This window comes from Trichosurus vulpecula, chromosome 1 (assembly GCF_011100635.1).
Source record: "Trichosurus vulpecula isolate mTriVul1 chromosome 1, mTriVul1.pri, whole genome shotgun sequence".
NCBI classification, from domain to species: domain Eukaryota; kingdom Metazoa; phylum Chordata; class Mammalia; order Diprotodontia; family Phalangeridae; genus Trichosurus; species Trichosurus vulpecula.
In genome coordinates this window covers 49,749,366-49,775,880 of record NC_050573.1, presented here as the reverse complement: position 1 = coordinate 49,775,880, position 26,515 = coordinate 49,749,366, and the positions used below count along the sequence as shown (strand labels likewise).

Sequence of the window (26,515 nt, the reverse complement as noted above, 5' to 3'; positions counted from 1 at the left end):
TCGCTATCCTAAAGAGGGGGCCGGAGCAGTTTACTGAGAAATGGAGTGGTATGTTTAAACCTGTACTTTAGGACAATCTGTTTGGCAGTGATGTAGAAAATGGACTGGAGAGGAAAGAGATGACACTGGGAGACCAAATGTGGGGCTCTTACATACGTAGAGTTTGAACCACGTGGTGGCTGCAAGCAGAGAAGGGGATAGATGAGAGAGAAGTTGTGGAGACAGAAACACAAAATCTGGCCAGCGACTGGTTACGTGGAGAGAGGGAGCAGGAGTCAAGGCTGATGCTGTGATTGTGAACTTGGGTGAAAAAGGCAAATTTGGAAGGCAGCTTGAGTTTAGAGGGGGAAAAAATGTGTTCAATTTTGGATATGTTTTGGACATGAGACAGAAATATCTATGGGGGGGGAAGCTAGGTGGCGCAGTGAGTAGAGCACTTGGAGTCAGTGAGTTCAAATTGAGCCTCAGACACTTGACACACTTCCTAACTGTGTCACCTTGGGCAAGTCACTTAATCCCAAAGGCCCTGCCCTTCCCCCCCCTCCAAAAAAAAAAGAAAGAAATGTCATGGGACATATGGGACACTCTGTTCCAAATTGCCATTTGGAGATACTGGATACTTAGTGCTTAGGAGGGAGACCAGGGCTGGACACAGAGATCTGGGTGTCATCCACATAGAGGTGATAATTAAAGCCATAGCGTTGACAAGATCGCTGAGTAAGAGTACAAAGAGAAAAGAGAAGACAGTAAAGGGCGAAGCCTGTGGACACATAAAGCGAGGGGCTAATATGAATGAGCAACTAGCAAGAGACTGAGAAGTGAACAGTGAAGAAAGAGAAGAACCAAGAGAAAGCCATGTATAAAACGCTATTTGTAAAGTGTCTGGAACATAGTAGGCACTGATGCCCATATCCCTGCCCCTTCGTGTCCCAAAAAACCAAAGGGTATCCAGGAGGAGGAAGTGATCAGCAGAAAGAGAGAGCAGTTTTGTAAAAGAGAAAACACTCAAGGGACAATAACATGTGCCGACTCATGGGGGAAGGGAGGGTGACACTGACTTAGCGACCTCATCTCGTCCTCTCTGCACACAGGCGCTATCTCCTCTTTGGGACAAGACAGCTTTCTCCCACTCACCTACTCATCTCAAAAGCCTGAGACAGGCAAGTGTCCAGGTTGAGATAGTGCCGGATCATGCGCCGGGCTGCATGACGCTGCCAGTCCAAGGCCCCATAGTTGATGTCATCAGTCACACAGACTGGCACCAATGGGAACTCCTCAAAGACAGGCATCCCAGTGGCTAGCCTCTTTAGCTCCCAGTTGGACTGTACAGCAATGAGTGTGGGGCCTCGGCGTTCCTCCTGTGGGAAAGGTGGGAGGGAAGACAAAAGACAAGTCACACATGTGCACGTACAGTTCAGCAGGCCAGAGGCTGAGGGGACAATTCCAAAGGTGGCAATATTCCCGACAAGCTCTTACCTTGTAGCCGAGCAACAGACGCTGGATGGCTCTATAGATAGTCTTCAGGTCAGTCTCAGCTCGCACTTCAAAAATGTGCTTGTCTGGTGGTAGGAGCTCAGGTCCCACCTTCTCCAGCAGGAGGCGGTGCTCCGATGAGTACATGGAATTCAGGTTTGGCATCTGGTTACTGCGCACCTGTCCCAATCACACCCCATCCTTGAATCACACTAGTCTGCCATAGGTACAGAAAGGCTGAAGGTACGGAAGCCACTGACAGATTATGGGGATGGGGCAAGAGGAGAGCAGGGCCCTATTCAGGTAATTCAGACAAAGACTTGATTTTCAAATAGGGTCAGGCTACCTTGAAAAGTCCTTCTAGGAAAGGCTGTGCTTCAGGCCTGGGGAGTCAAATGGCCCAAGGATCATGGCAATGTAAGGCTGAGAACTAAGGCATACACAGGAATGCCCTCAAAGCTTCCTTTCTCCCTTACACACTGTAAAACTGGCAAAGATGACCCCAAAAAGTCAATGTTGGGCACAATTCACTGTGAACTATGAAGTGGTAAATCACGTTGGAAAACAATTTGAAATTATGTAAATAAAGCAACAAAAACATCCATATACTTTGCCTAAAAGATTCCATTACTAGGCTTATACCCCAAGGAAGCCACTGATGAGAAGACAGTCCAAATATACCCCAAAATATTTATAGCATCACCTTTTGTAATAGCAAAGAATTAGAAACGAAGTAGATGCCCATGGATTGGGGAACAGCTAACCAAACTGTGGTACGTGAACATAATGGAATGTTACAGTGTTATAATAAATGACACATGATGAATACAGAGAAGCATGGAAAGATCTACATGAACTGATGCAAGGTGAAGTGGGTAAAGCCAAGAAAAGATACACAATGGCTAACAATGTAAATGGAATAATAACCACACACACAAAAATCAGAAGTGAATGTTATAAAATTATAACGACCAGCCATGGTCAAAAGAATAGATACGCAGACACACCTAACTGACTGCTTTTCGGAAGTGGGAGACCCACAGGTGTTGCACATTTCACATTTTTAGCCTTTTTCAATATACTGACCAGTTGTGCCAACTTTTTCCTCTTATTTTTTTTTTTGTATCTGCTATATGGGATGGGTCTTTGTGCGGAGGAGGGATACTGGGGAAAACTGTGATGATGTAAAAAAATCAAAAGACATCAAGGAAAACTTACTTAAAAAAAAAAAAGCCCAAAACAATCCCCTCCCAGGGAAGCATCTTTCTTCCCCCACTGTTCTGGAGCCAAACTTGGTCCAGCCTAACAATTTATTCTGGTCTCTCTTGAGAGGCTCAGAGTGTCAATCACTTACCGTATCTAAGACAAACACAGAGGCTTTGCGCTGGGAGGGGAAGAAGAGCCCAAAAAGGGCCTTGCTGCCTTGAGAGTGGTGATAAAGAAAGATGTGCCGGATGCTTCCTGCAGAACAAGACACCATTAAACCCAGAGTCCCACAGGTGAACCACAGCAGGGCTGGGTAAGGGAGCCAGTGGAGGTCATACCTGGTTCAAGATAGCTGAACTGTGCCAAGGAACGCATTTCCAAGTACTCTAGAGGAAAGGTCTCAGCCTCTCGGCCTGTGAGGTGCTGTACCAGCTGCCTACTGACCATACACACACAGCCTAATTGGATGAGAGCCCGTAGCAACAATGGCACCTGGAAAGGAGTAAAGAGATGCAGAGAGCATGGTGGTAAGAAAGGGCTGTGGAGACAGCTCAGTCCTCATTCATGTGACCAGGTCATATACCTGAGGGTTCAGACAGGGAGAAGAGCCACAAAGGCAGTCCTTCTAAAAGCAAGCTCATTCTCGTCAGGGCCCAATAGAAGGAATAATCCCTCACAACTGGAGCTTCCCTAAAGCAGAAAGGCCTGCCTCAGGAGGCTGTGAGGTCCCCTTTATTCCAAGTCTTCCAATGAAGAACAGATGACCACTCACGGAGGCAGCAGCACAGGTCAGGTTGGAGTGGACCTCCCCTGGGGCCCTTTGAATGCTGAGATTTTAGAATTCTTGCCCAGATTTTTGACCCTACCTTCACTCCTCCTACCAATGGTCCATTATTACCCCAGGTTTGTTGTTGTTCAGTCGTTTCAATTGACTGACTTTTTACGATCCCTTTTGGGTTGGGTTTTGCTTTTTTTTTTTTGGCAAAGGTACTGAAGTGGTTTGCCATTTCCTTCTTTAGCTCATTTTACAAATGAAGAAACAGAGGCAAACAGGGTTAAGTGACTTGCCCAGGGTCACAAAGCTAGTGAGTATCTGAGACCAAATTTGAACTCAAGTCTTCCTGGAGCCAGCCCAGTGCTCTATCCACCTATAAGGCCTATCAGTAAGTGAAAGATCTTTCTCGTCTGAGAAAAACAGTCTCATTCCTTTATAGGTGTTTATGTTTTTTGGACCAAGAATGGGAATTCCCATTGATCCTCTTCTCATCCATGAGATTTGGTTCCGAATAATGGCTCAAGTTATACACAGTTTACTTTACAAAGTGTTTCCTCCCAATAAGCTTGTGCAGTAGGTAGTGCATTTATATTAACCCCCACTTTAAAGCTGAAGAAACTGAGCTTCAGAGGTAAAAGTGATTTGGGCATCACTGTGTAGTATGTGGGCAAGGCTGGGACTCTGTTCAGGACTCTGGCCTTTTTCTGCCAAACCATTTTGGCTGTTGCCAAAATTTAAATCCACCCTTGACAAAAACCACTGAGGATGTTTAAAAAAAAAACAAAACACTATCACCTTTGAACTTAGTTCTGAAATTCAAACTCCAAGAATGTTTAAAAAGACTACATTATTGGAATAAGCATATACACTCCTGAGGGGGCTACTTTGACGGGAATAGCACTTATTCACATGTGTAAGTTCTATTATGTTTGTTTAAACAAATTACTCATACTACCTTGTATCTAGTCAGACCTTATTTGCTGAATCTCTACAAATGCATGTTAAGCTACCTAAGACTAAGGACTATATCTTACACGTTTTTGGAGCTCCACAACACCTAATGTAGGACCTTGTTCATAGCTGGCATTTGTGGAATGAATGAATGATCTAGATTGGTAAATACAGCCCCCACCCTGGATCTTGATGCATTCCAAAGAATTGCCCAGAGGGACAGTTACCTGGGTCTCATACACGCCCTCAATGTCTGGTGCAGACAAGTCAGCATTGATCTCATTAATATGTTCCTGGTACATGTCCTCTGGCACCGAATACTCATACAGATTATAGACCATGTTGGAACGAGGGAGGACTCTGTTCACCTGATAAAAGAATTGTGGTTTTTCCAGAACAGTCCCCAAACTGCCTGCCTCCTGACTCACAAGCACACCTGAATTTCACGTGCTCAGGCTCCTCCTGGTTCTTCTTCACCTATTCCCCAAGGCTCATCCCTTCTTTTCACCCTCTTCTCCCATCACTCTGATAGCCAGGGTGACCTCCTCATGCCCTTCCTTTCCCTCTCTATGCCATGCTCATGCTAGTTTCCCTCCCGAAAGGTCTTTCTTGCTCCTCTTTTGCATATCAAAGTCCTGCCCCTTCAAGTTCGACCACTCTATCCATTTTGACTTCCCTCATCCCAAGTGAACTACCCCATCACGTGTCTGATGAAGTAAATGAACACATCAGCTAGGGAACTCAAGATCAGACACTGCCCTGAATGCCCAAGAAGCATAATTCAAATAATCAATGATTCTATAGCACTTTAAGGTTTACAAATACTTTTGTCATAACCACCCTATAAAAAGAAGAGGTAGAAGTATTCTATTTTACACATACGGAAACTGAGGCTTAGAGGAAGTAAGGGACTTAGCCATGTTCATGCCCTTAGGAGCTGAGACTCAAACTCCATCCTATGCTCCACCCGCCAGAGCAGTATTGTCAAATTCAAAAACAGGGCCAGTAAACCACAGATAAAAGATCTCTGTGGGCCCCATAGTGATTTAATTTTAAAATGTAACATTATCCACATTTTACTATGTTTTTATTTAGTTAAATATTTCTCAATTAAATCTTAAATTGGTTTGGATTGCACTCAGGAGTGTTTGGGGCCCATGTATCAGACCCCTATTCTACACTGTCCTTGCAATAATTTGCTAAGTCAGGCCTAAACATCACCAGATGTCTATCCTTTCCCACCCTGACAGGGTAGCATAGGAGAGGGGTCAGTTCAGGACTGGAATAGGACAGGCTTTCACGAAGAACCAAGAAAGGAAGACCAAGCAGATTACCAAAATGGATCAGTCTGCTACTCTCACTATCCCCTCCAGTGCCACATGACCCCCATGCTATGCAGAGTTGCCCTTGGCACCTTACGGAAAGAAGGTCCGTCTTCCTCCTTAGGCACACGCTGGTTCACATAAAACACACGTGGGATATTCAGTTTGATACAGTGCAGATCGTTGCCAATGACAGCCCAAAGTCTGAAAAGGCCAGGTTGGTTGGTCTCACTGATCTACAAGGAAAGAATAAAACATACCAACAGTCCTGACCTGTGACATGGTTGTTCATTTTGCCCAAATCCTGAAGACAATGCCACTGCTAAAGAAAAGCTCCAGAATACCGCCCAGAGGACCACATTGTCTGGTCTTCCCTCCAGTCTACTACCAATGTCAGCTTGCACCACTGGGAGTTGCCCTCTTTCCCCTAGCCTGAACCTAGACATCATTACACGTTATTGCCATTCTCTGGGGAGATCAAAGTGTTGCATGAATCCAGCTAAACCTGAAATCTAATTCCTGTCTTTCTCCTCCTCCCTCCATCCAGATACAGACTGTGGGCAACAGTTAGCTTCTGAGTCTCCTCATCTATCCCAGGACCTCATTTCTCTGTAGCTTAATCCTCAAAAGGCTACAAAAAAGAGCAGATCCTTGATACCACAAAGTGTGGTTTACTTCCTTCCCTCCGTCTGGATAACTTCTCCACACCTGCACAATCTGCCAAGGCAGGTCCAGGATGCTGCGGGCTGTTTTTCGCAGGAAGTGCCCTAGCCCTGTGGCTGGGCCATCTCGGATGACCCCTGAGCCCAGCACACCCCCCCTCGTCTCCACACGCCGTCTCTTCCTACGCTCCTGGCGCTGACGGGCCTGCAGCTCCCACTTCTTCTTATGGAATGTGAGCCATACCAGCCACTCTTCCTGGAGAGAAAGCATGAAAGGGTCAGTGTAAACAGGAAGGGAAAAATCCAACAAGAGCTACAGAAACGGAACGACATCCTTAATTTCTGGACATCTTGGAGGCTATCTCCCTTTGGACATGCTCTAAGAGTCAGACAATTCCCCAAAAGCACCCTACAAGTCCTACTAAGATGCCTAAGAGGCTTCCAGATCAGCAGTGAGAGGATACAGCAGGTCCCTTTGGGGAAGTCTGAGTCAAAGGAGGAGTTTCACCCCTGATTGTTGGAGGCTATGTACTGCCCCTCTCAATCCAGGGCCGCTCAACCCCTCCACTGCTTTACCTTGGTTGTACCAAGAGATGGAGGCTGTCCCAAAATTTCTCGCCAGGATTGGGTCAACTCCAAATTCTGGGACTCTTCTTGGCTCTCTACAGGGACTCGCTTCCTTTTGGTGGCAATTGGGACTGCCGACTGCAATGGCTTGGTAAGACCAAGGTCCTCCATGTCCAGAATCCCGTGTCCCTGGCTACCCTCTGGATGCTGATTGACAGTGACCTAAAAATAAGAAGCCAAACAGTCTAGGACTATTGTAGAGGATGTGAGTCATTGGTAGTGGTAACTCGTACCTCATACAACTAAGCATCTAACGTCTGGTAATTTCTTACATAAGTACCACTCCTTCATCGTATTAGTTAGGGACTATCAGAGTGTATTTTCAAGATGATGATGTCACAACTGACAGACCACATGATATGTCTGAGCTGGTAATCAGGTGGTATGAAAAGAAGAAATGCTGAGGAAAAAGCAAGCTGTTTAGAAAATAAGGAAGCAAAATAAATACTATTTTATTTCCCACTGAAAGAGAAGTCAGAAATGCTTATGTCTAATGACCAGAGTGAGATTAAACAAAAAATACTTGAGAGTAGGAAGCATTTACTGAAGGAAATTTTTTCAGAGAAAGAAAAAGGATCTAAGGAAATGAGATTTGCAAAAGGGATGCTGGGAGGAATCCAGAAAGGGCTGAAATATCAGATCATGGTTAAGTGGCTGCAGAGAGAACCGTTTTAACTTAAATGCCAGAGGTGATGCTTTTAAGTCTAGCAGAAAAGGAGAATGTTTTCTCTGTGGCTGGGGTGACGAATGAGCTGGCCAGGCTGAGAGGAAAACATTAAGGCAACCATAAAAGCATCAACGTTGAGATAAGACATGTCAGGCAGTTTTAAATACCAGTGCTATATACCTGCATTGCCAAGAACTATGTGTCTCACATCCTACAGACAATCCTTTGACTGTGCACCCCTTACCTGTCCTCAGCAAGGTCCTTCTTACCTGTCTCTTGCCCTCATGGATAAATAGCTCACTGATCTTCTTCTGCTTATATATATCATGCTTCTCCATCAGCTTCTTGTGTAGCCAGTCAGGGTGTCGGACACGTGGCACTGGGTTCTTTACCTAAAGAAAGCAGGCATCCCAGTCAGGGAAATGTATGTGTCTAGTTCTTGGGCCAGCCTGGGCCCTCCCCACTGTAGCTCTCAATCTTACCTGCTGCAGGGCTGCAGGGATGGTGATGATCTTCTGGATGGCACTCCCAAGTCTTTCAATGTAGTAATCCCAGTCCAGGATCTACACATGAATGTGGTTCAGAAAAACACAATGAGAGGACCAAGGACCACGGGAAACAGACAGCGCATGTTGGAGAACAGGTATAAATTGAAATTGATGTCCCCTGCACTTGTCTTTTCTGCATCAGCATCAAGCTCTTCCAACGTGCCAACCACAAATCACTTTTAGCTACTAAAGGGATTACAGAGTTCTGTGACTGTAGCAACTCACTGGGCTTCATAAAAAGGAAGGCCAAGGAGGCAGCGTGGTCCAGGGGAGGGAGTGCTGACTTTGGTTCCTGAGCACCTGATGGTTCAAATCTCACCTCTGCTTCATTCTACTTGTGTGACCACAGGCATATCGCTTACTCTCTCTGAGCCTAGGTTTCCTCATCTGTAAAATGAGAGGGCTAGCCTAGATGGCCCATGAGGTCCCTTCCAGTCCTAAGTCTCTGTCAGTCTCCTCCAAGGAGAACACCTGAGTAATCCTGGATATTCTCATCTGCCAGACTTCCCCTCCTCCTAAAGTGTTGGGCATAGAAAAGTTTTATCACTTACTGTCCGAATGTCAAAGTCTTGTAGGGAAGAGCTCTTGAGCCATTTCCGGAGGAAGTGTTTTCTTACTGTGGGTTCTGCTTGGAAAATCGCAAGTGGGATGGCCCTAGGTGACACAGCAATGTCCATGTTATTTGCGGAAGAGACCCGGCACCATCTCTACCCAATTATCCAGGTCAGAATATGCTCCTCCTATTTATCGTCCCCGACAAATCCTATTGCTTGGCCTGTAAAATGGTTGTAATCCAATCACAGATATCCCAGAGCGACTCAGCTAATGCTTAATCTTGCTTGATTGTAATGCACACATCTTTTCTTAAACTTCTGGCTCAGGTTTTCTCACTGCACCATCCCTGTCTGGGGTTCTTGTAATAATCACCTCTCTGTGACTGGAGACCCTTCGGGTTTGCGGGAAATGATGAAGCGACAGCTCAGCCCAGCATCCTTCACCATCTGGTCCCCCAAGAACTCAGCCAGCCTCTTAGCTGTACTGATGGACGTGGATTTTTGCTCGCCATAGTCTTCCAGTTTCCGAGACATGGAGCGGTTTTCTGAGATCAGCTCAAACAGTTCTGAGTCGGGCATGTTGGCCGCCTGAGGAGGAGAGTCCACAACCAGTTCTAGGGATATGCTAACAAGCACTGAAGCCTAACGATATTTCCCCTTAGATCATCCCTCACACTGAATTCTCCATTTCACAAGCTGCATGGAAAATCTAATGGAGTGGAGGTTGGGAGAATGGGGGTTCTATTCCTGGACCTGCCACTTGCCTTGTGACTTTTGACCTTTTACTGTTGTTCAGTCATTTCAGTTGTGACTGACTCTCCATAACCCCATTTGGGGTTTTCTTGGCAGAGATACTAGAGCAGTTTGCCATTTCCTTCTTCAGCTCACTTTACAGATGAGGAAACTTAGGCAAACAGGGTTAAGTGACTTGGCCAGGGTCACGTAATCATCTGAGGGTGAATTTGAACTCAGGTCTTCTTAACTCCAGGCCTGGTGCTCTATCTACTGTGCCACCTAGCTGTCCCATCTAACTTGACTTTCTGCATTTGTTATAAAGGGGAAGGATAGAAATTAGAATAAATGATCTTGACGGTCACTTACAACTCTGCTATTCTATAGTTCCCTAAATTAGCTGAGAGAGATTTCAGAAAAGCATTAGAGAGGAAAGCTTCTCTTTGTCAGAATTTGCTAAGCCTAAGGGTTTCTTTGCCTCCGGAGGCAGAGGGAATCTTTTTGGTTACTTGTGCCTGCCTCCCTCAGAGAGCCACACGCCAAGGCTAAGCAGCACAGGGCTGGGGAGTGACTGCTAAAACCAGACTCTGAAGACCTGGGTTTGAGACCTAACTTTGACACTTATAGCTCTGCCACCTTAGCCAAGATCATTCATCTCTCCCAACTTTAACTGCCTCATCTGTAACATGAGGACAACACTTGTACTATCTACTGCCCAGACTCACTGTATGGATCAAATAAGACCAATCAACAAGCATTCAGTGTCCACTGTGCACTGGGCTAGGCACTGAGATTACAAAGGTAAGAACAAAACAGCTCCTACCCTCAAAGAGCTTACATTCTATGGGGGAAACAGCATATATACATATATATATATAAAAATGTATACAAAAATAAGAACAAAATATATGCAAAATAAATGAAAGATAAGTATGTGTATATATATATATATATATATATATATATATATATATATATATATATATATAAAAATGTATACAAAAATAAGAACAAAATATATGCAAAATAAATGAAAGATAAGTTCTGGTGGGTCATTAGCAGCCTGAGGGATCAGGAAAGGCCTCATGTAGGAGATGATGTTTGAGCTGAACTTCGAAAGATATTAAGAAAATGACAAAAAAGAAAGATGCTAGAAAGGTGCTAGAAAGGTGCCAACAAATCCAACTCATAGGTGACCAGGCAGCCCTCTACTATCTTTCTGTAAATGGTCGTGTGGCCTATGGGTGAAGATGTGCAGTGAGGGGAAGCCTCTACCCCTTATGGCAGCCTGTTCCACTTCTGGACAGCTAAGCATTAGGAAGACTGTCTTTATAACCTGAACCTTCTTCTCTGTAACAATGTTCCTAGTTCTGCCTCTGTAGGAGTCTAATCCCTCTTTGACATGACGCCCTTCAAATATGGGAAGACAGCCATCCTATCCCACACTAAGATAACATAGATAACAAAGTGCCATACAAGTGTACGTTATTACGACCACATGTAAAAATAATGCAAATAATAACTGGGAGCAATACTTACCCTGCTATACAGCACATCTAGCCAATAATCTGCTACTTTGGCAACAGAGCCATACACTTCCTCCAAGGTACTGCCCTTCAGGAAGGCTTCAAACACGGATGACTGGAAAATCTTAATCAGCTGTAGCTCTCCACGTCTTTTGACCTCAAAGCCCTTTAGCTCAGCCAGGGAGCCATCTTCATTGAACACAGCATATCTAGAACAAAGTATAGGAGATCAGTTAGTGGACATGTCCTTTAACCTTCTCTTTGGTTTATGGGAGGGTTGCCATGCCCCTCCAGGTCCTGCCTGCTGTTCCTGAACCAAGAGCTTTTCTGTTCCCATAGGACCACCATCACAGGCACACAGATAGTTAAGTACCATAACCGTTGAGAGTCCTGCTCTCAACATCTCATTCTGGCCTGGCAAAGACCCTGAGTTCTCAAAGGTTATAAGCTCTAGCAGGTCCTATGCAGCTAGAAGGGCCTAGTGTTGGGTACTGTCTGGAGACTGGCTCCATTAGGCTCAAAGAGGCTTATTTCTGGGTTGGCTGCAGGCAATGAATATTTTGGAAACAACAGCTCTCAAAGCCCATCTGCCATGTGAGTTAGCAACAGAAAGGATACTCAAAACCAGCAGCAAAAACCCCTCAAAGAAATTATTCTTCACATTCAAAGTCTGGCCATCAATTCTTTAGGAATTGGCAGAACTTCCTACTCTTTGTCCTGTTGGCTGATGCAAGTGCCGGGTCCTCAACCTTCAGCCAGTCTACACATGCTAAACCCAATTCCATAGGCAATATACTCTAATGAGGGAGACTGCCTCCTACCTTTTCTTCAGTTTCTTCCCCTCCTCCTTGGATGCTGGAAGAATCATAGCAAGGTATGGACCATCCACTTCAAAGAATATGCTGTTTTCTGAGCGGGTGATGTAGGTGAGGGAAGTGGGCTCAGTGAGCTCTTGATATTGATCATTTGTGAAGCCTTCCTGCAGACCAACAGACAAAAATTCTCTTCCATTCTACAGAGCTGGGGTCCCCAGAGATCCAGGTACTGCCCAAGAGGAAAGGGAATAACAAACTCCCTCACAGGCAATAACTTAGGACAAAACCAGACAAGGACACCACATCTCTAAGCCCTTCCCGTCCCTTCATCGATGTGGTTCAGGCTTCTTAGTAACAATCACAGCAAATAAAGGCTGCATTGTAAACTCTGTGCTTGTATTGGAAGACTCTGGGAACCAGTAAATCAACACTCCTGAACTCAAGGTGGGGTTTTCACTTCCATGATCTTCAAGTAGCCTCTGTGTCAGCTTCCTCTGTAATCCATGTCAACACTAAGGCTGCTCAACCTTTCTGTGAGAAAAATGAGCTTTTCATTTCTCAGAAGCTGTGAAATAAAGGGGGTGAGGTTTATGCTTGTATGTTAATGCTGAAGACTGTGTACAGGCAAGAGGGTATATATGGGCTGCTGGATACACTCCCCTGTCCCTTGAGAATACAGGCTAACTGAGGCAAGGAGAGCACAGAAGAGAAAGGAGTGTGGAGGCAGTAATTTGGAGAGCTCTGTGATAAGGTGTCTAGGTCTACCAGGAGAAATTTATTTCCCAATTAGAGAAACAACGTGCTCAGAATCAGAAAAACAATAATGGAGAAAGATGAGCTGGTATTCTGCATCAGTTTAGGAGATGTTATTACAGTTCTAAGGGTGGTTTTGTCAAAAGGTTCAATCAGGAACTAGTCAACTTTCTAATACCTCCCAAGTTAGGTCTCTACAATATAACTTCATTATTTTGTTTGAAATAAAACAGAACTTGTCAAGTTCAAAATTGAAATGAAAATATATTCCAATTCTAAATATACAGAGCCCCTGCTTTTCAACAGGGTTTCTAAGAAACCCTGTTGTAAAGAGTATCACATAATCCCACAGTAAATAAGTGCTTGTATTTCTGAGGAAAGAACCAGGCACAGCAAATAAATCCTCAGTGATAGATCAACTAGAACAAAGATGTGACGTTCATAAACTTTTAATCATTTTAAGTAGAAAAATGATACTCCATGGGGAATGCACACTGGTTACACAAAGCTCCCTAATGGTATTAGGTATACATACAGCACATTAACAGAGGTTCACATCATCGAGCTGTATCACCGTGTTCAGATACTTGGTGCAGTCATCTCCCAAACTCCAGGTCACTCTCCTTTCTTTCTCAAGGAGTCATTAGATCCAGATCACAATCCAACTATCCAAGGTCCTACTATACCCTTGAGTCTCTTACCCCTTGTTCTCTGACCTCTCATGCCAAGCTAACCCCCCACTCCGTGTTACTTCTACAATCTATCTTCTCCCATTCTTGTTGATGGGGCAACCCTAAGATCTTGTCTCTGGAAGCCTTCCAATTCCTCACAGGGCAGGAGTCTACTGAGAAATGGGAGGCGTCCAGAGACATGATCTTAGGGCTGGGGCCTGAGCACCCCTCAGTATGACTGTGCTACTGAGAGCCACCAGAGAAAGTCACAACCATGCTGACTTGGTCCCTACAGATTTAGGTTATTTAATCTTAACTCGGCTCTCACCGCTGCAGGATAATGCTCCCTTATTCCTTGCCTGACTCCCGGTCCTGCTCCCTCCAGGGACTATTACAAATCTTCTATCTTAAGTCTTCTAATCCATCCCTCTCCAGTGCATCTCAGTAGAGGACTTCAATTTAGAAAACCAAGACATCTGCCTTTGAGGTTCTTCTCCCCCACTGCACCCCTCTAAGACTCACAACAGTATCCTTCACTCTCTTTCTTCATTCCAGTCCTAGAGGAAGAAGTAACTTTTCTTGCCAAGATCAATCCCTCTACTGGTGCCCTTGACTCTGAACCTTCCTTTCTCCTCCAGGAGGAGGCCCCTTTGATCAATCCCTCCCTTTCATCCTCAGGCTTTCCTTACCTACTGCTCTTTTCCCACTGCCTACAGGTCTCTTGATCCTCAAGAAAACTTGATGTAACCTTGTCATGCTTTCATATTGTTATCACTGATCTCTTTCACAGTCAAAATCTTACAGAAAGGAGTCATTTCTCAAATATATAGAGAATTGAGTCAAATTTATAAGACTACAAGTCATTCCACAAATGATAAATGGTTAAAGGATATGAACAGGCAGTTTTCAGAAGTAATCAAAGCTATCTATAGTCATATGAAAAAATGCTTGTATCACCATTGATTAGAGAAATGCAAACTAAAACAATTCTTCAAGTACCACCTCACACCTACTGCTTCACAATCAGATTGGCTAATATGACAGAAAAGGGAAATGACAAATGTTGGAAGGGATGTGGAAAAAGAACCTACTTGTACAAAAATATTTATAGCAGCTCATTTTGTGGTGGCAAGGAATTGGAAATTAAGGGGGTGCCCATCAACTGGGGAATGGCTGAACAAGTTGTGGTGTATGAATGTAATGAAACACTATTGTTCCATAAGAAATGGTGAGCAGGAGGACTTCAGAAAAACCTGGAAAGATTTGCATGAACTGATGCTGAGTGAAGTGAGAAGAACCAGGAGAACATTGTACACAATAATAGCAACACTGCGCAATGACCGACTTTGTTAGACTTAGCAACGCAATGATCTAAGACAAGTCCAAAAGACTTATGATGAAACATGCTATCCACCTCCAGAGAAAGAACTGTGGAGTCTGAATGCAGATCGAAGCAGACTATTTTCTTTTTTTGTTGTTTCTTTTTCCTTTCTCATGATTCTTCCCTTTTGTTCTGATTCTTTTCTTTCACAACATGATTAATGTGGAAATATGTTTAATATGATTGCACATGTATAGTCTATATCGGATTGCATGCCAACTTGGGGAATGGTGAGGGGAAGGGGGGAAAATTCAGAACTCAAAATCTATAAAAGTGAATGCTGAAAACTAGTAATAAATTAAGTAATTAATTTTTTAAAAAAAGAAAAAAGAAATGACAAGCAGAATGGCTTCAGAAAAGCCTGGTAAGACTTATGTGAACCGATGCAAAGTGTAATGAGCAGAATCAGAACAATCTACATAGTAACAGCAATACTGTACAATGACCAAACTATGAAATGAGTCAGGTATTCTGATCGAGACGATGATCCAATTCTATTCTGAAAGACTGATGATGACAATTGCCATTCGCCTCTAGAAAAAAAAACTGATGGAGTATGAATGCAGACTGAGGCATAACTTTTTCACTTGCTTTTTTGGCAACATGGCTAATATGGAAATATGTTTTGCATAGTTTTGCATGTATAACTGCCATCACATTTCTTGCCTTCTTGGGTGGGTCAGAGGTGGGAGGGAGGGAGGGAGAGAATTCAGGAACTTGAAAATTTTCTTTACATTAATATTCCAAACAAATAAATAAATAATTCAAAAAAATAAATCTTACCAAAAATTGTCATTATCGCTTTCATCTCATTCTCCTTTCCTCAATTTGTCAGTCTGTCTTTCCACTCCAATAGTCTACTAATTATAATAATCTACCTCCTCAGTGAAAAAAGGGAGATGGGAGACTGTGGGTATGGAATGCTGCATCTGCTGTCAGATGTGGCTACAGCAGTGGCAGCTTTGCTGAATGGTTTTAAAAACCTTTTTTACAAAGGTCCACTGGGTAGAATGTATACTTGGAAATGAGTGTGACACAAAACCAAAAGGCATCAATCAAAGTTTAAAAAACAAAGGGTGCTAAACCTGGCATCAGGAGACACCTAGCATACATCATGCGTCACCTGAAACTCACTGATAGGACAACTCAACCTCTCTGATGCTGTTTTCTCATCAGTAAAATGGAGATGAGAGCCATAATAGCTACTTCATAGGAGCACTTTGCAATCTTGAAGCACTATTTAAATGTCAGCTACAAGAAGGAATGGCTGGACCTTCAGGGGCAAAGGAAAAACTCATGGGGTCCATCTAAACCTCAACGTATACTTAGCTAATGGTTTATTCGAATGAGTTTACTTTCCAATAAACTCATCTCTTCTCCCCTACTAACCACATCTTTCACTCTTAGCAAAGCATCATGATCTTATTCAAGCTGAGGCCTTTGATTCTCTTACTCCTGGGAAGGAGCACTTCTCCAGTTTATCCATGTCAACCTTGCTCTTTTTAATAATCAGATCCATTATGATTTGTCCGGGATCATCTCACTTGTTTCCTCGCCTCACCTAAAAACAAAACACCAGCCCAGCACAATCTTCTGCTGTTAGTCACTGCTTCCTTTTTTCGTTTCTCTTCCCTATTTCACACTTGCCAGTGATAATCTTGTGCAAGAGTAGTCAGTGCACAGGCTGAGTTTGGAAACAGGACCGCTGTAGTGTCAGAAGGTAAAGAAGGAGAACATGATCCATTTGAATGACTATCTTCACGCCTTTTTCACACATTTACCTGTATGTATATCTGATGCATTTATTATGTGTATATATTCCACAGAGGCGGATGGAAATAAGGAATGTGGCAGGTGACCCAGCTTATACTCTTGACCATCAGGAAAAACAATCCCGCTAAGATTCCCTCCCAACTTACCTTCACCATGATGTTTAGCATAGCTCCAGGGTAGGAGATGGTCACCTTGGGCTTCTTCACATTGGTTGACTTGATGACAAAGTTTTCTGGGAAGCTGTTCGGTAGGACACACCAGATTCCATCTGTGTCAAGCTCTAAAGGTCTCCTGTTAAGGCAGAGAGATGCAAAGACACATGTACTGTAGGGCATGCCCAAAAGTTTGGAGGCTATCCTGAGAAGGGCTGTCACGCAGAGGCCAGGTGCAGACCTCTCAGCATCCAAGCCTCATCAAAAAGGGATCTGTCAGACTCTGTAAGGATGGATGATGGATGTCTGTCTTCTGTTTCCTATCCTGTAGCAATCCCTGGTTTCTATATCCTCAGGTTTCTTACTATGAGCACCGATATTCCATTCTACCTTTTGTATAATAGAATCACTGAGTTGCAGAGGCCTTAGTGACCTCCTAGTCCAGCCTCCACCCACTATAAATACCTGACATGGTGTCAAGCGATTGTGAGATGAAGAGAATGGGGAAAGAGGGAGCTCACACTGAATGGTCTTAATTTGTTCAGTGAAGAGGCAAGGTCCTCAGGTGGGGAGGGGGGAGGAAGGGGAGAAAGAACAGGGGTTGTGAAGAGGAAATAGGAGGTTTGGAATAGCTTCTGTGTAGTGAGACAGGGAATCCCTTAGGGAGGAATCAAAGGACTGCCTTGCTTCACTGAGGACCCAGCTGAAGTTGGACAGCATGAATTTGTAATGTACCTACTCCCTACTATCCCCTCAAACACTATAGTTCCCCTCCCTTCCCCAAACCTGAAAAATGCATCTATATTTGCTACCTATATCTCCTCCCCACTCTTTCCTCAACCATATGCAATCTGGCTTTCAACTTCATCATGTAAATGAAACTCCTTTCTTTGAAGTTACCTTAATTGCCAATTAGCCTAAATTGCAATTAAGATTTCTCAATCACAAAATTTGTTGGTCTTTTCTCAGTCCTCAAGCTTCTCAACCTATCTACTGAATTTGACACTGTTGGATACCCTCTCCTCTGCCTCAGTGTTTTCAACTGTAAAATGGGATAATAGTAGCATCCACTTCACAGGGTTATCATGAGGTGATATTTGTAAAGTGCTTGGCACAGTGCCTGGTACATATTAGACACCTAATAAATGCCTGTTCCATTCCCTCCTTCCCTCTTCTCCTCGATTCTCTCTCCTCTCTGGGTTTCCATGACACTACTCTCTTCTGGTTTGCCCCTTACTATCTGACCATTAGCTCTCAGATTACTTTGCTAGCACATCACTGACATCACAGCCCCTAAGTGTTCCCCAAGGTCCTGCCCTGGGCCCTCTTTTCATCCTCTGGACCAGGCCTGCACAATCTATGGCCTGACAAAGGATTTCGGGTGGCCCACAAAAAATGTAGAGGATGTTTCCTCTACAGTTTCCATGGGCCGCCGGAAATCCTTTGGCAGGCCACAGGCTGTGCAGGCCTGCTCTAGACACCCCAGATCTAAATCTCCAGCCTTAATCACTTCCCTGAGCTCCCATTCTGGATTCGCCAAATACCTGTTGGGCTTTTCATCCTAGATGTCTCAGAGACATCTTAAATTCAACATGTCTAAAACTGAATTCATTCTCCTTCCCTATAAACTCCTCCATCTTCTCAACTTTCCTCTTTCTGTCAAGGTACCACCGTCTTTCTGGTGCCTACTGTCTGCAGCCTTGGAATCATCCTGGCCTCTTCACTCTTCATCACCCACAGAGCCAATCAGCTGCCAAATCTTGTACGACAGCTCTCATCCAGATTATTCCAACTAATCTCCCAACTTCGGTTCTCTCACCACACCAACTTCATCCTGCACACGACTGGCAAAGAAATGTTCCCCAAATGCAGATCTGACCACGTGACCCCCACTCAACAACTCTTATTGCCTCTGGGATCAAATGTAAACTCCTGTTTAGCTTGGAAAGTCCCAAATACTCTGCTTCAATCCATCTTTCCAGCCTCCCTGGACATTATTCCTCTCTCCCTCATTTTCAAAATAGCCACACTGACCTTCTCTCTGTTCCTTACTCATGCCATTCCATGTCTCCTTCGAGGCCTGAAATACACTCCCTCCTCCCCCCTCTTTCTTTAAGATGCATCTCAGGCATCATCTTCTGCAGGAAGCCTTTCTGCTGGTGCAAATTACCTTCTCTTTAACTAATCTGCACACATTTGTATTTATTAACTTTATATTTATGTTCTGCACATATATAAATATACACAGCAGAAATAAAAAGTTAATAAATACAAATTTAGCTCATTCTTTGTAAAGCCAACCCATGGTGCAGTAAATAGAGAACTAGCCTTGAGTCAGGAAGACCTGAGTTCAAATCCAGCCTACTAGCTGGAAAAACTGTGCCTCAGTTTCTTGAGGACCAACTTCCTAGGGTGGTTGTGAGGATCAAATAAGAGAATAGTTGTAAAGTGCCTGGCACATAGTAGGTGATACATAAATGCTTATTCCCTTACCTTCTGCTACTAGAGATCGTTTTATTCTTTGTACTTGCATCCCTAGTGCCCAGCACAGTACTTGGCACATAGTAGGCACTTAATACTTGATGGAGTGACTCATTCAACTCTGCTTGAAGACCTCCAACAAGGGAAACTCACCACCTTCCAGTTGATTCCACTTCTGGACAGTTTTAATTTTCCTCACATCTAGCCTAAATTGTCTTCTTTGCCACTTATATCCATTGTTTCCGGTGCTGCCCTCTGGGGCCAAACAGAACACGTCTAAGTCTTCCTCAACACGACAGGCCTCCAAATACCAGAACACAGTTATCACATCCCCCCAAGTCTTTTCTTCTCCAGGCTGAATGTGCCCAGTTTTTTCAAATGATCCTCATATGACACGGACTCCAGGCCCTTGACAATACTGGCTGCTCTTCTCTGGATACTCTCCTGCTTATCAAGGTCCTTCTTAAAATATGACACCCCAGACTGAACACAATGCTCCAGATGAAGTCTGGTGAGGGCAGATGACAGACTTTCACCTCCCTACTTCTGAAAATTATACCCCTCTTACCTTAACCCAGCCCAAGATTACACTGGTTTTTTGTAAGTCATATCACACTGCCAAAAACTTAAAGTCTCCAAAAACCTCCAGGTCTTTTTCAGAACTGTTGTCAAATTATACCTCCCCATCTTGTCCTGAAGTGGGGGTTGAGGGGGAAGGGTTGGGAGGGGGGTGTAAGACTTGACATTTATCCCAGTGAATTTCATTTCTATCATATTGGGCTTGATGTTCTAACCAGGGGTGGGGAACTTGAAGCCTTAAGGCCATATGTGGCCCTCTAGGTCCTCAAGTGCAACCCTTTGAGTCCAAACTTCACAGAACAAATCCTTTTATTAGGGAGATTTGTTCTGTGAAGTTTGGATTCAGTCAAAGGGCTGTACTTGAGGACCTAGAGGGCTACATGTGGCCTTGAGGCTGCAGTTCCCCACCCTTGTATCTAACCTGTCAAGGTCCTTTTGAATCTTAACACTGTCATACACTGCTCTCCCTCCCAGCTCTGTGTCACCCACAAATGGGATAAATGTGCTGCCTGTGACTTTATCCAAATCACTAATAAAAATGTTAAACAGCACAAGGCCAAACACAGACTCCTGGGGCACTCCACCAGAGACCTCCTCCAGCTAATTGTGTTATCATCTAATTACCCATGGTGAGCATTTAATAAATGTCTGTTGCATAAATAAAAGAATGGAGAGATATGTTCACCAACATATACTGAGACAAGCGATCATCTTATCTAAGAAATGGCTAAGTGAATGTGATAAGGACCCAAAGCTGGGTTAAAGGAAGCTCCAAGAGCCAAAATTGAGGTCTAAATGTCCCAAAAGCTAACTTAATCTCGTCTGGCATTAATAGAAGTCTAGTTTCTAGATCCAAGGTGGTAATAGTCCCATTGTACTTTGCTCTGGTCAGGCCACAACTGGAACATTATGTCCCGATGTAGGTGTCACATTCAATGAAGACAGTTCCAAAGTGGATGAATCCAGGACAACCAGGAGGACAGGGGAAGAAAGGCCAGAAGGGTGCCTGAGAACTATACTAACAACTGGAGATGTTAGCTGAGAGAAAAAACCGAGGATCAGGGAAAAGACATGCAAGTTATCTTCAAATGTCGGAAGAGCTATCATGCACAAGAGCGATGATGCTTATTCTGTGTGCTTCCAGAGGACCAAACCAAGACCAGTGGACATAAGTTACAGGGGCTTAGGCTTAACATAAAGGGCTTCTTTATATAGGAGAACTCACTGAAGGTACCTGAACTGAGCATTACTTGTTGGGGATCTTGTATGAGGGATTTCGCATCAGGTTTGGGAGGTGACCGTTCATGACCTTTCAGGGCCCCTTCAACTCTGAGACTCATATGACTCTCAGAACAATTCTATGATTCTTTATAATGAGCCTCACAATGACAAAGCATCTATTAGCTCCATTCTGCTTGTCATACTAAGATTTTCCAGTTGGCGACCTTACCAGTTCTTCCTAAATTTTCCCTCATGTTCCCCAGTGGCTGATTCATGGAATCTACGTTCCATACTTACCCAATCTGCTCAATCAGCTCCCGGGCCTGCGTGATGATATTGGCTCCTGTAAAGCAGACGATTCCTGCCATCTCCATGGAATACCATCGAGCCCTGCAAAGGTGACAACCGAGCAGGTCTACTAGGTAGTGAGGTCACTGGACAGGAGGACTGTGTCTGCTTGAGGGCTGACCTCAAGAGTAGTCAAAGGAGGAAAAAAGAATCTGGGGGAGAAAAAACCCAAACAACTAATCTCCCAGCAGCGGGCAAAAAAGGCAAGACTTGTGATCCTGGAGAATAATGACCACTCCTCCTGCCTCTGGTGGTAGGAGAATCCAGTGGTAAAAACCCTGAGGCAAAGAAAGTATCAGATTGTTTTGAGGTCCCTATGCGGAGACATGCTCTCTAGAAAAGAGACACCCTTTTCTTCTTGCCTTTCTGTGGGTGTCGATATGTCCCAAACTATCATCACCTTTCCTCTCATCCCACCCCCGGCTCATCCTTCCAACCTCCCTATTTCTGTCGATGACACCACACCCGGCCAGTCATCCAAGCTCCAACTTCAGTCATCTCTCTCCATGACATCTGATCACTTGCCGAATCCTGTCAACTCTACTGATACAGTATTTCTGGCATCCACCCCATTCATTATATACATAGCAGGGCCCTTTCTCCTCACTGGTGACTCTCTGCCCAGGGCTACCATTTTAGGAATGACCCTGGACTTTCTCCAGGATCCTTCCCCCTCCTTTTTTGCTGCTACATTGCTCCTCCATGGGTACCCTCCCCACTCCTGGAGACCCCTTAAGATACTGCCTTCCCCCAACAGAACGTAAGCTTCCTAAGGAGAGGGACTGTCTGTTTCCTGTATTGGTATCCCTAATACATAGCACAACACTTGCCACATGATCACCTGATAAATCCTCTATTTGCAATTACTACAGTTGAGGGTGGTGAGTCTTGGTTGTCACTTATGACCTCATACTCCAATATTACAATCAGTATAGTTTCCCTTTCTCATTAATTCCCCCTAATAATATGCTATCCCAGACATCCCTAACCAAATCATTCGTACTAAAGTATCTCTAATCATGGAAGGCAATATGGTAGATTTGGAGTCACTCCACTCCAGCTCCAGTCCCAGCTCTGACACTTGCTACTCCATCTGGGCAGGTTCCAAACTTTCCTTGTCTGTTAAATGAGGGCCCTGGACCAGCTGCTCTCTCAAATCCTTTGAGTTCTAGATCTACTACCCTGTGCTAGCTGTCTCTCACCAGGCTGCTGGGAGGCTCCAACAAGGCCCCGGAGAAGCCTTCAAGTGTCCTGTGAAGGTGGTTATTCTTATCCTATGTGACCCCTTGTTCAGAAATCTCTGCTGGCTCCCAAGGCCCTCCACCTCCTCATTTCAATCTGTCCTCTTAGCCTTGTTTCCTACTACTTTACTACACTCCCAGGCTCCAGTCAAACTAGACTGTTTGCCATCTCCCAAAGAGGTCCTGAGCTTTTCCTCGACCCAAGGGGCTCATTCTGGAATGCTCTCCTTCTTCCCATTTCTGCCTATTGGGATCCAGGCTCCAACTAGCTCCACCGTCTGCAGGAAGCCTTCCCTCATCTCCCCAAGCTAAATGTCATCCTTCTTTTCTCTGAGCTCCCTCAGCACTTGTACCACAGGTGCCATGACGTTTATCAGCTGTAAATCAGGGGAAAGGGAAAGGAGATGGAGCCCAGGAACAAAGATAAGGGGAGCGCCATCCGCTGCACCTACATACCCTTTGCGCATCACATAGCCATAGAAAGAGTTGAGGATACACTTGTGAGCCAGCTGTAAGGAATCATATAAGATCTCCATGTTCTTACACCGCTTGACTTCAGCAGCATCACCCATCTCCATGGCAGCAGACAGCTTCTTCTTCCATACCTGAGTCAAGCACAGAGAAAAGTCACCCCTAGAAGACCTTTCCCTTTGAGCTCAATGGACTAATGAGTCACAGGAAAACAAGATAGTCAGGAAAAGTGGGAAATAAAAGGAAAACATCTCATTCTCATTTCTACATCTTGTGAAATGAAGTAATACAAACAAATAGTGTACTGTAGCAGTAATACCACATTTGTCCGGAGAACAGACTTTGGTTAAGTCCCAAACCTGGTAATTAATGGGAAAAGTCCTATCTATAGGCACCTGGCATAAGTATCCCAAAGCTTCAGCCTGAAAGTCATTCCATGTCCTAGGTTTCAGGCAAAGCAGCATCCTTTTTGAAGGCTTTTTTCAAAAATAAAGGTATCATGACACTTTGTTCATCTGGTTTCCTAGTCCAAATTTGACTAAAAGCAAACCAGAAAAAAAAATGGGTGGGGAGGGCAGGGGGGAAGCTGTTGCTAAAAGGCAGGCACCAAAGTCCATCACTACAGAGTAAAATTCTGGATGTTCATAAAGACACCACTAAATATTTCATCAAGATAAGATGAAGGGGCGGAGCCAAGATGGCGGCTGGAAAGCAGGGACTAGCGTGAGCTCCCCACCCAGTTCCTCCAAAAACCTATAAAAAATGGCTCTGAACCAATTCTAGAACGGCAGAACCCACAAAACAGCAGAGGGAAGCAGGGCTCCAGCCCAGGACAGCCTGGATGGTCTCTGGGTGAGGTCTATCCCACACGGAGCTGGGAGCAGAGTGGAGCAGAGCCCAGCATGAGCGGCGCAGACCAACCAGACCAGGAGCCAGGCGGAGTGGGCCCTAGCGCCCTGAATCAGTGAGCTGCGGCCAGACTTCTCAACCCACAAACACCAAAGACAGCGGAGAAGGTTAGTGGGAAAAGCTGCGGGAGTGGAAGGAGTTCTCCGTTGGGCCACCGCCCCCAGGGCAGCGGAAGTGGGGCAGCTACAGCTGCAGTTGCTTCCGGCCCCAGGCCCACCTGGTGGGAGGAATTAAGTGGCGGATCAGAGCAGGAGTGCAGAGCCTGCTGAAGATCTAAGCCCAGTCCGGGCTGGGGGTTCTTGGTGAAGGAGGAGTGCTGGTGTGGCAGAGCTGGCACATACCCCCCAAACATGGAACATACAACTCTTTAGTCTACAAGCAGTAATACCCCACTGAAAAACTCAAGGGTCAAGTTAGTTGGTTGGGAATATGACCAGGCAGCGAAAACACACCCAGATTCAGTCTCAGACTTTGGATTCTTTCTTTGGTGGCAAAGAAGACCAAAACATACAGCCAGAAGAAGTCAACAAAGTGCAAGAGCCTACACCAAAAGCCTCCAAGAAAAACATGAACTGGTCCCAGGCCATGGAAGAGCTCAAAAAGGATTTGGAAAAGCAAGATAGAGAAGTAGAGGAAAAATTGGGAAGAGAAATGAGAAGGATGCGAGAAAACCATGAAAAACAAGTCAATGGCTCGCTAAAGGAGACCCCAAAAAAATACTGAAAAATACACTGAAGAAAACAACACCTTAAAAAATAGACTAACTCAAATGGCAAAAGAGCTCCAAAAAGCCAATGAGGAGAAGAATGCCTTGAAAGGCAGAATTAGCCAAATGGAAAAGGAGGTCCAATGCACCACTGAAGAAAATACTACCTTAAAAATTAGATTGGAGCAAGTGGAAGCTAGTGACTTTATGAGAAATCAAGATATTATAAAACAGAACCAAAGGAATGAAAAAATGGAAAACAATGTGAAATATCTCATTGGAAAAACCAGTGACCTGGAAAATAGATCCAGGAGAGATAATTTAAAAATTATTGGACTACCTGAAAGCCATGATCAAAAAAAGAGCCTAGATATCATCTTTCAAGATATTATCAAGGAGAACTGCCCTGATATTCTAGAGACACAGGGCAAAATAGAAATTGAAAGAATCCACCGATTGCCTCCTCAAATAGATCCCAAAAAGAAATCACTTAGGAATATTGTTGCCAAATTCCAGAGCTCCCAGATCAAGGAGAAAATACTGCAAGCAGCCAGAAAGAAACAATTTGAGTATTGTGGAAACACAATCAGAATAACCCAAGATCTGGCAGCTTCTACATTAAGAGAACGCAGGGCTTGGAATACGATATTCCGGAGGTCAATGGTGCTGGGATTAAAACCTAGAATCACCTACCCAGCAAAACTGAGTATCATGCTCCAAGGCAAAATATGGATTTTCAATAAAATAGAGGACTTTCAAGCTTTCTCAGTGAAAAGACCAGAGCTGAATAGGAAATTTGACTTTCAAACACAAGAATCAAGAGAAGCATGAAAAAGGTAAACAAGAAAGAGAAATCATAACGGACTTACTAAAGTTGAACTGTTTTGTTTACATTCCTACATAGAAAGATGATGTGTATGATTAATGAGACCTCAATATCATAGTAGCTGACAGGAATATGCATATATATATGTTTATGTGTATATATATATAAGTGAATGTGCATGTATGTATATATGTATGTGTATATATATATATATACAGAGAGAGAGAGAGCGGACACAGAGTGAGTTGAAGATGAAGGGAAGATAACTAAAAGAAATAAAATCAAATTAAGGGATGAGAGAGGAATATATTGAGAGAGGGAGATAGGGAGAGATAGAATGGGGTGGATTATCTCGCATAAAGGTGGCAAGAGGAAGCAGTTCTGTAGGAGGAGGGGAGAGGTCAGGTAAGGGGGGAATGAGTGAATCTTGCTCTCAACAAATTTGGCCTGAGGAGGGAATACCATACATACTCGATTGGGTATCTTACCCCACAGGAAAGAAGAGGGAAGAAGATAAAAAAAAAAGGGGGGGATGATAGAAGGGAGGGCAGATGGGGGTGGAGGTAATCAAAAACAAACACTTTCTAAAGGGGACAGGGTCAAGGGAGAAAATTCAATAAAGGGGGATAGGTTAGGAAGGAGCAAAATACAGTCTTTCACAACATGAGTATTGTGGAAGGGTTATACATAATGATACATATATGGCCTATGTTGAATTGCTTGACTTCTTAGGGAGGGTGGGTGGGAAGGGAAGAGGGGAGAGAATTTGGAACTCAAAGTTTTAAAAACAGACGTTCAAAAACAAAAAAAAAAAGTTTTTGTATGCAACTAGAAAATAAGATACACAGGCAATGGGGCGTAGAAATTTATCTTGCCCTACAAGAAAGGAAGGGAAAAGGGGATGGGAGAGGAGTGGGGTGACAGAAGGGAGGGCTGACTGGGGAACAGGGCAACCAGAATATACGTCATCTTGGAGTAGGGGGGAGGGTAGAAATGGGGAGAAAATTTGTAATTCAAACTCTTGTGAAAATCAATGCTGAAAACTAAATATGTTAAATAAATAAATTTAAAAAATAAAGAAAAAAAAAGACAAGATGAAGCCCTGTCCCACATCCTCATGTTCCTTTGCAGTAAGGGACTTGGGT

The 26,515-nt window shown here is 44.1% G+C and overlaps 1 protein-coding gene across 1 annotated transcript in view; it reads right to left on the bottom strand.

Moving 5' to 3' along the window:
* Positions 1-26,515, bottom strand: part of POLE (DNA polymerase epsilon, catalytic subunit) — a 68,424-nt gene that overhangs the window by 16,936 nt on the left and 24,973 nt on the right. Inside the window, exons 21-37 of the mRNA XM_036753561.1 lie at positions 22,915-23,063; positions 21,167-21,259; positions 16,583-16,727; positions 11,865-12,022; positions 11,057-11,252; positions 9,159-9,373; positions 8,783-8,885; positions 8,166-8,246; positions 7,953-8,075; positions 6,966-7,178; positions 6,436-6,645; positions 5,820-5,963; positions 4,633-4,773; positions 3,018-3,171; positions 2,828-2,934; positions 1,477-1,653; positions 1,135-1,358 (exon numbers count right to left, since the gene is read on the bottom strand). Of these exons, the coding sequence (XP_036609456.1) occupies positions 1,135-1,358; positions 1,477-1,653; positions 2,828-2,934; positions 3,018-3,171; positions 4,633-4,773; positions 5,820-5,963; positions 6,436-6,645; positions 6,966-7,178; positions 7,953-8,075; positions 8,166-8,246; positions 8,783-8,885; positions 9,159-9,373; positions 11,057-11,252; positions 11,865-12,022; positions 16,583-16,727; positions 21,167-21,259; positions 22,915-23,063 (2,633 nt within the window). The remainder of the gene's footprint in view (positions 1-1,134; positions 1,359-1,476; positions 1,654-2,827; positions 2,935-3,017; positions 3,172-4,632; positions 4,774-5,819; positions 5,964-6,435; positions 6,646-6,965; positions 7,179-7,952; positions 8,076-8,165; positions 8,247-8,782; positions 8,886-9,158; positions 9,374-11,056; positions 11,253-11,864; positions 12,023-16,582; positions 16,728-21,166; positions 21,260-22,914; positions 23,064-26,515) is intronic.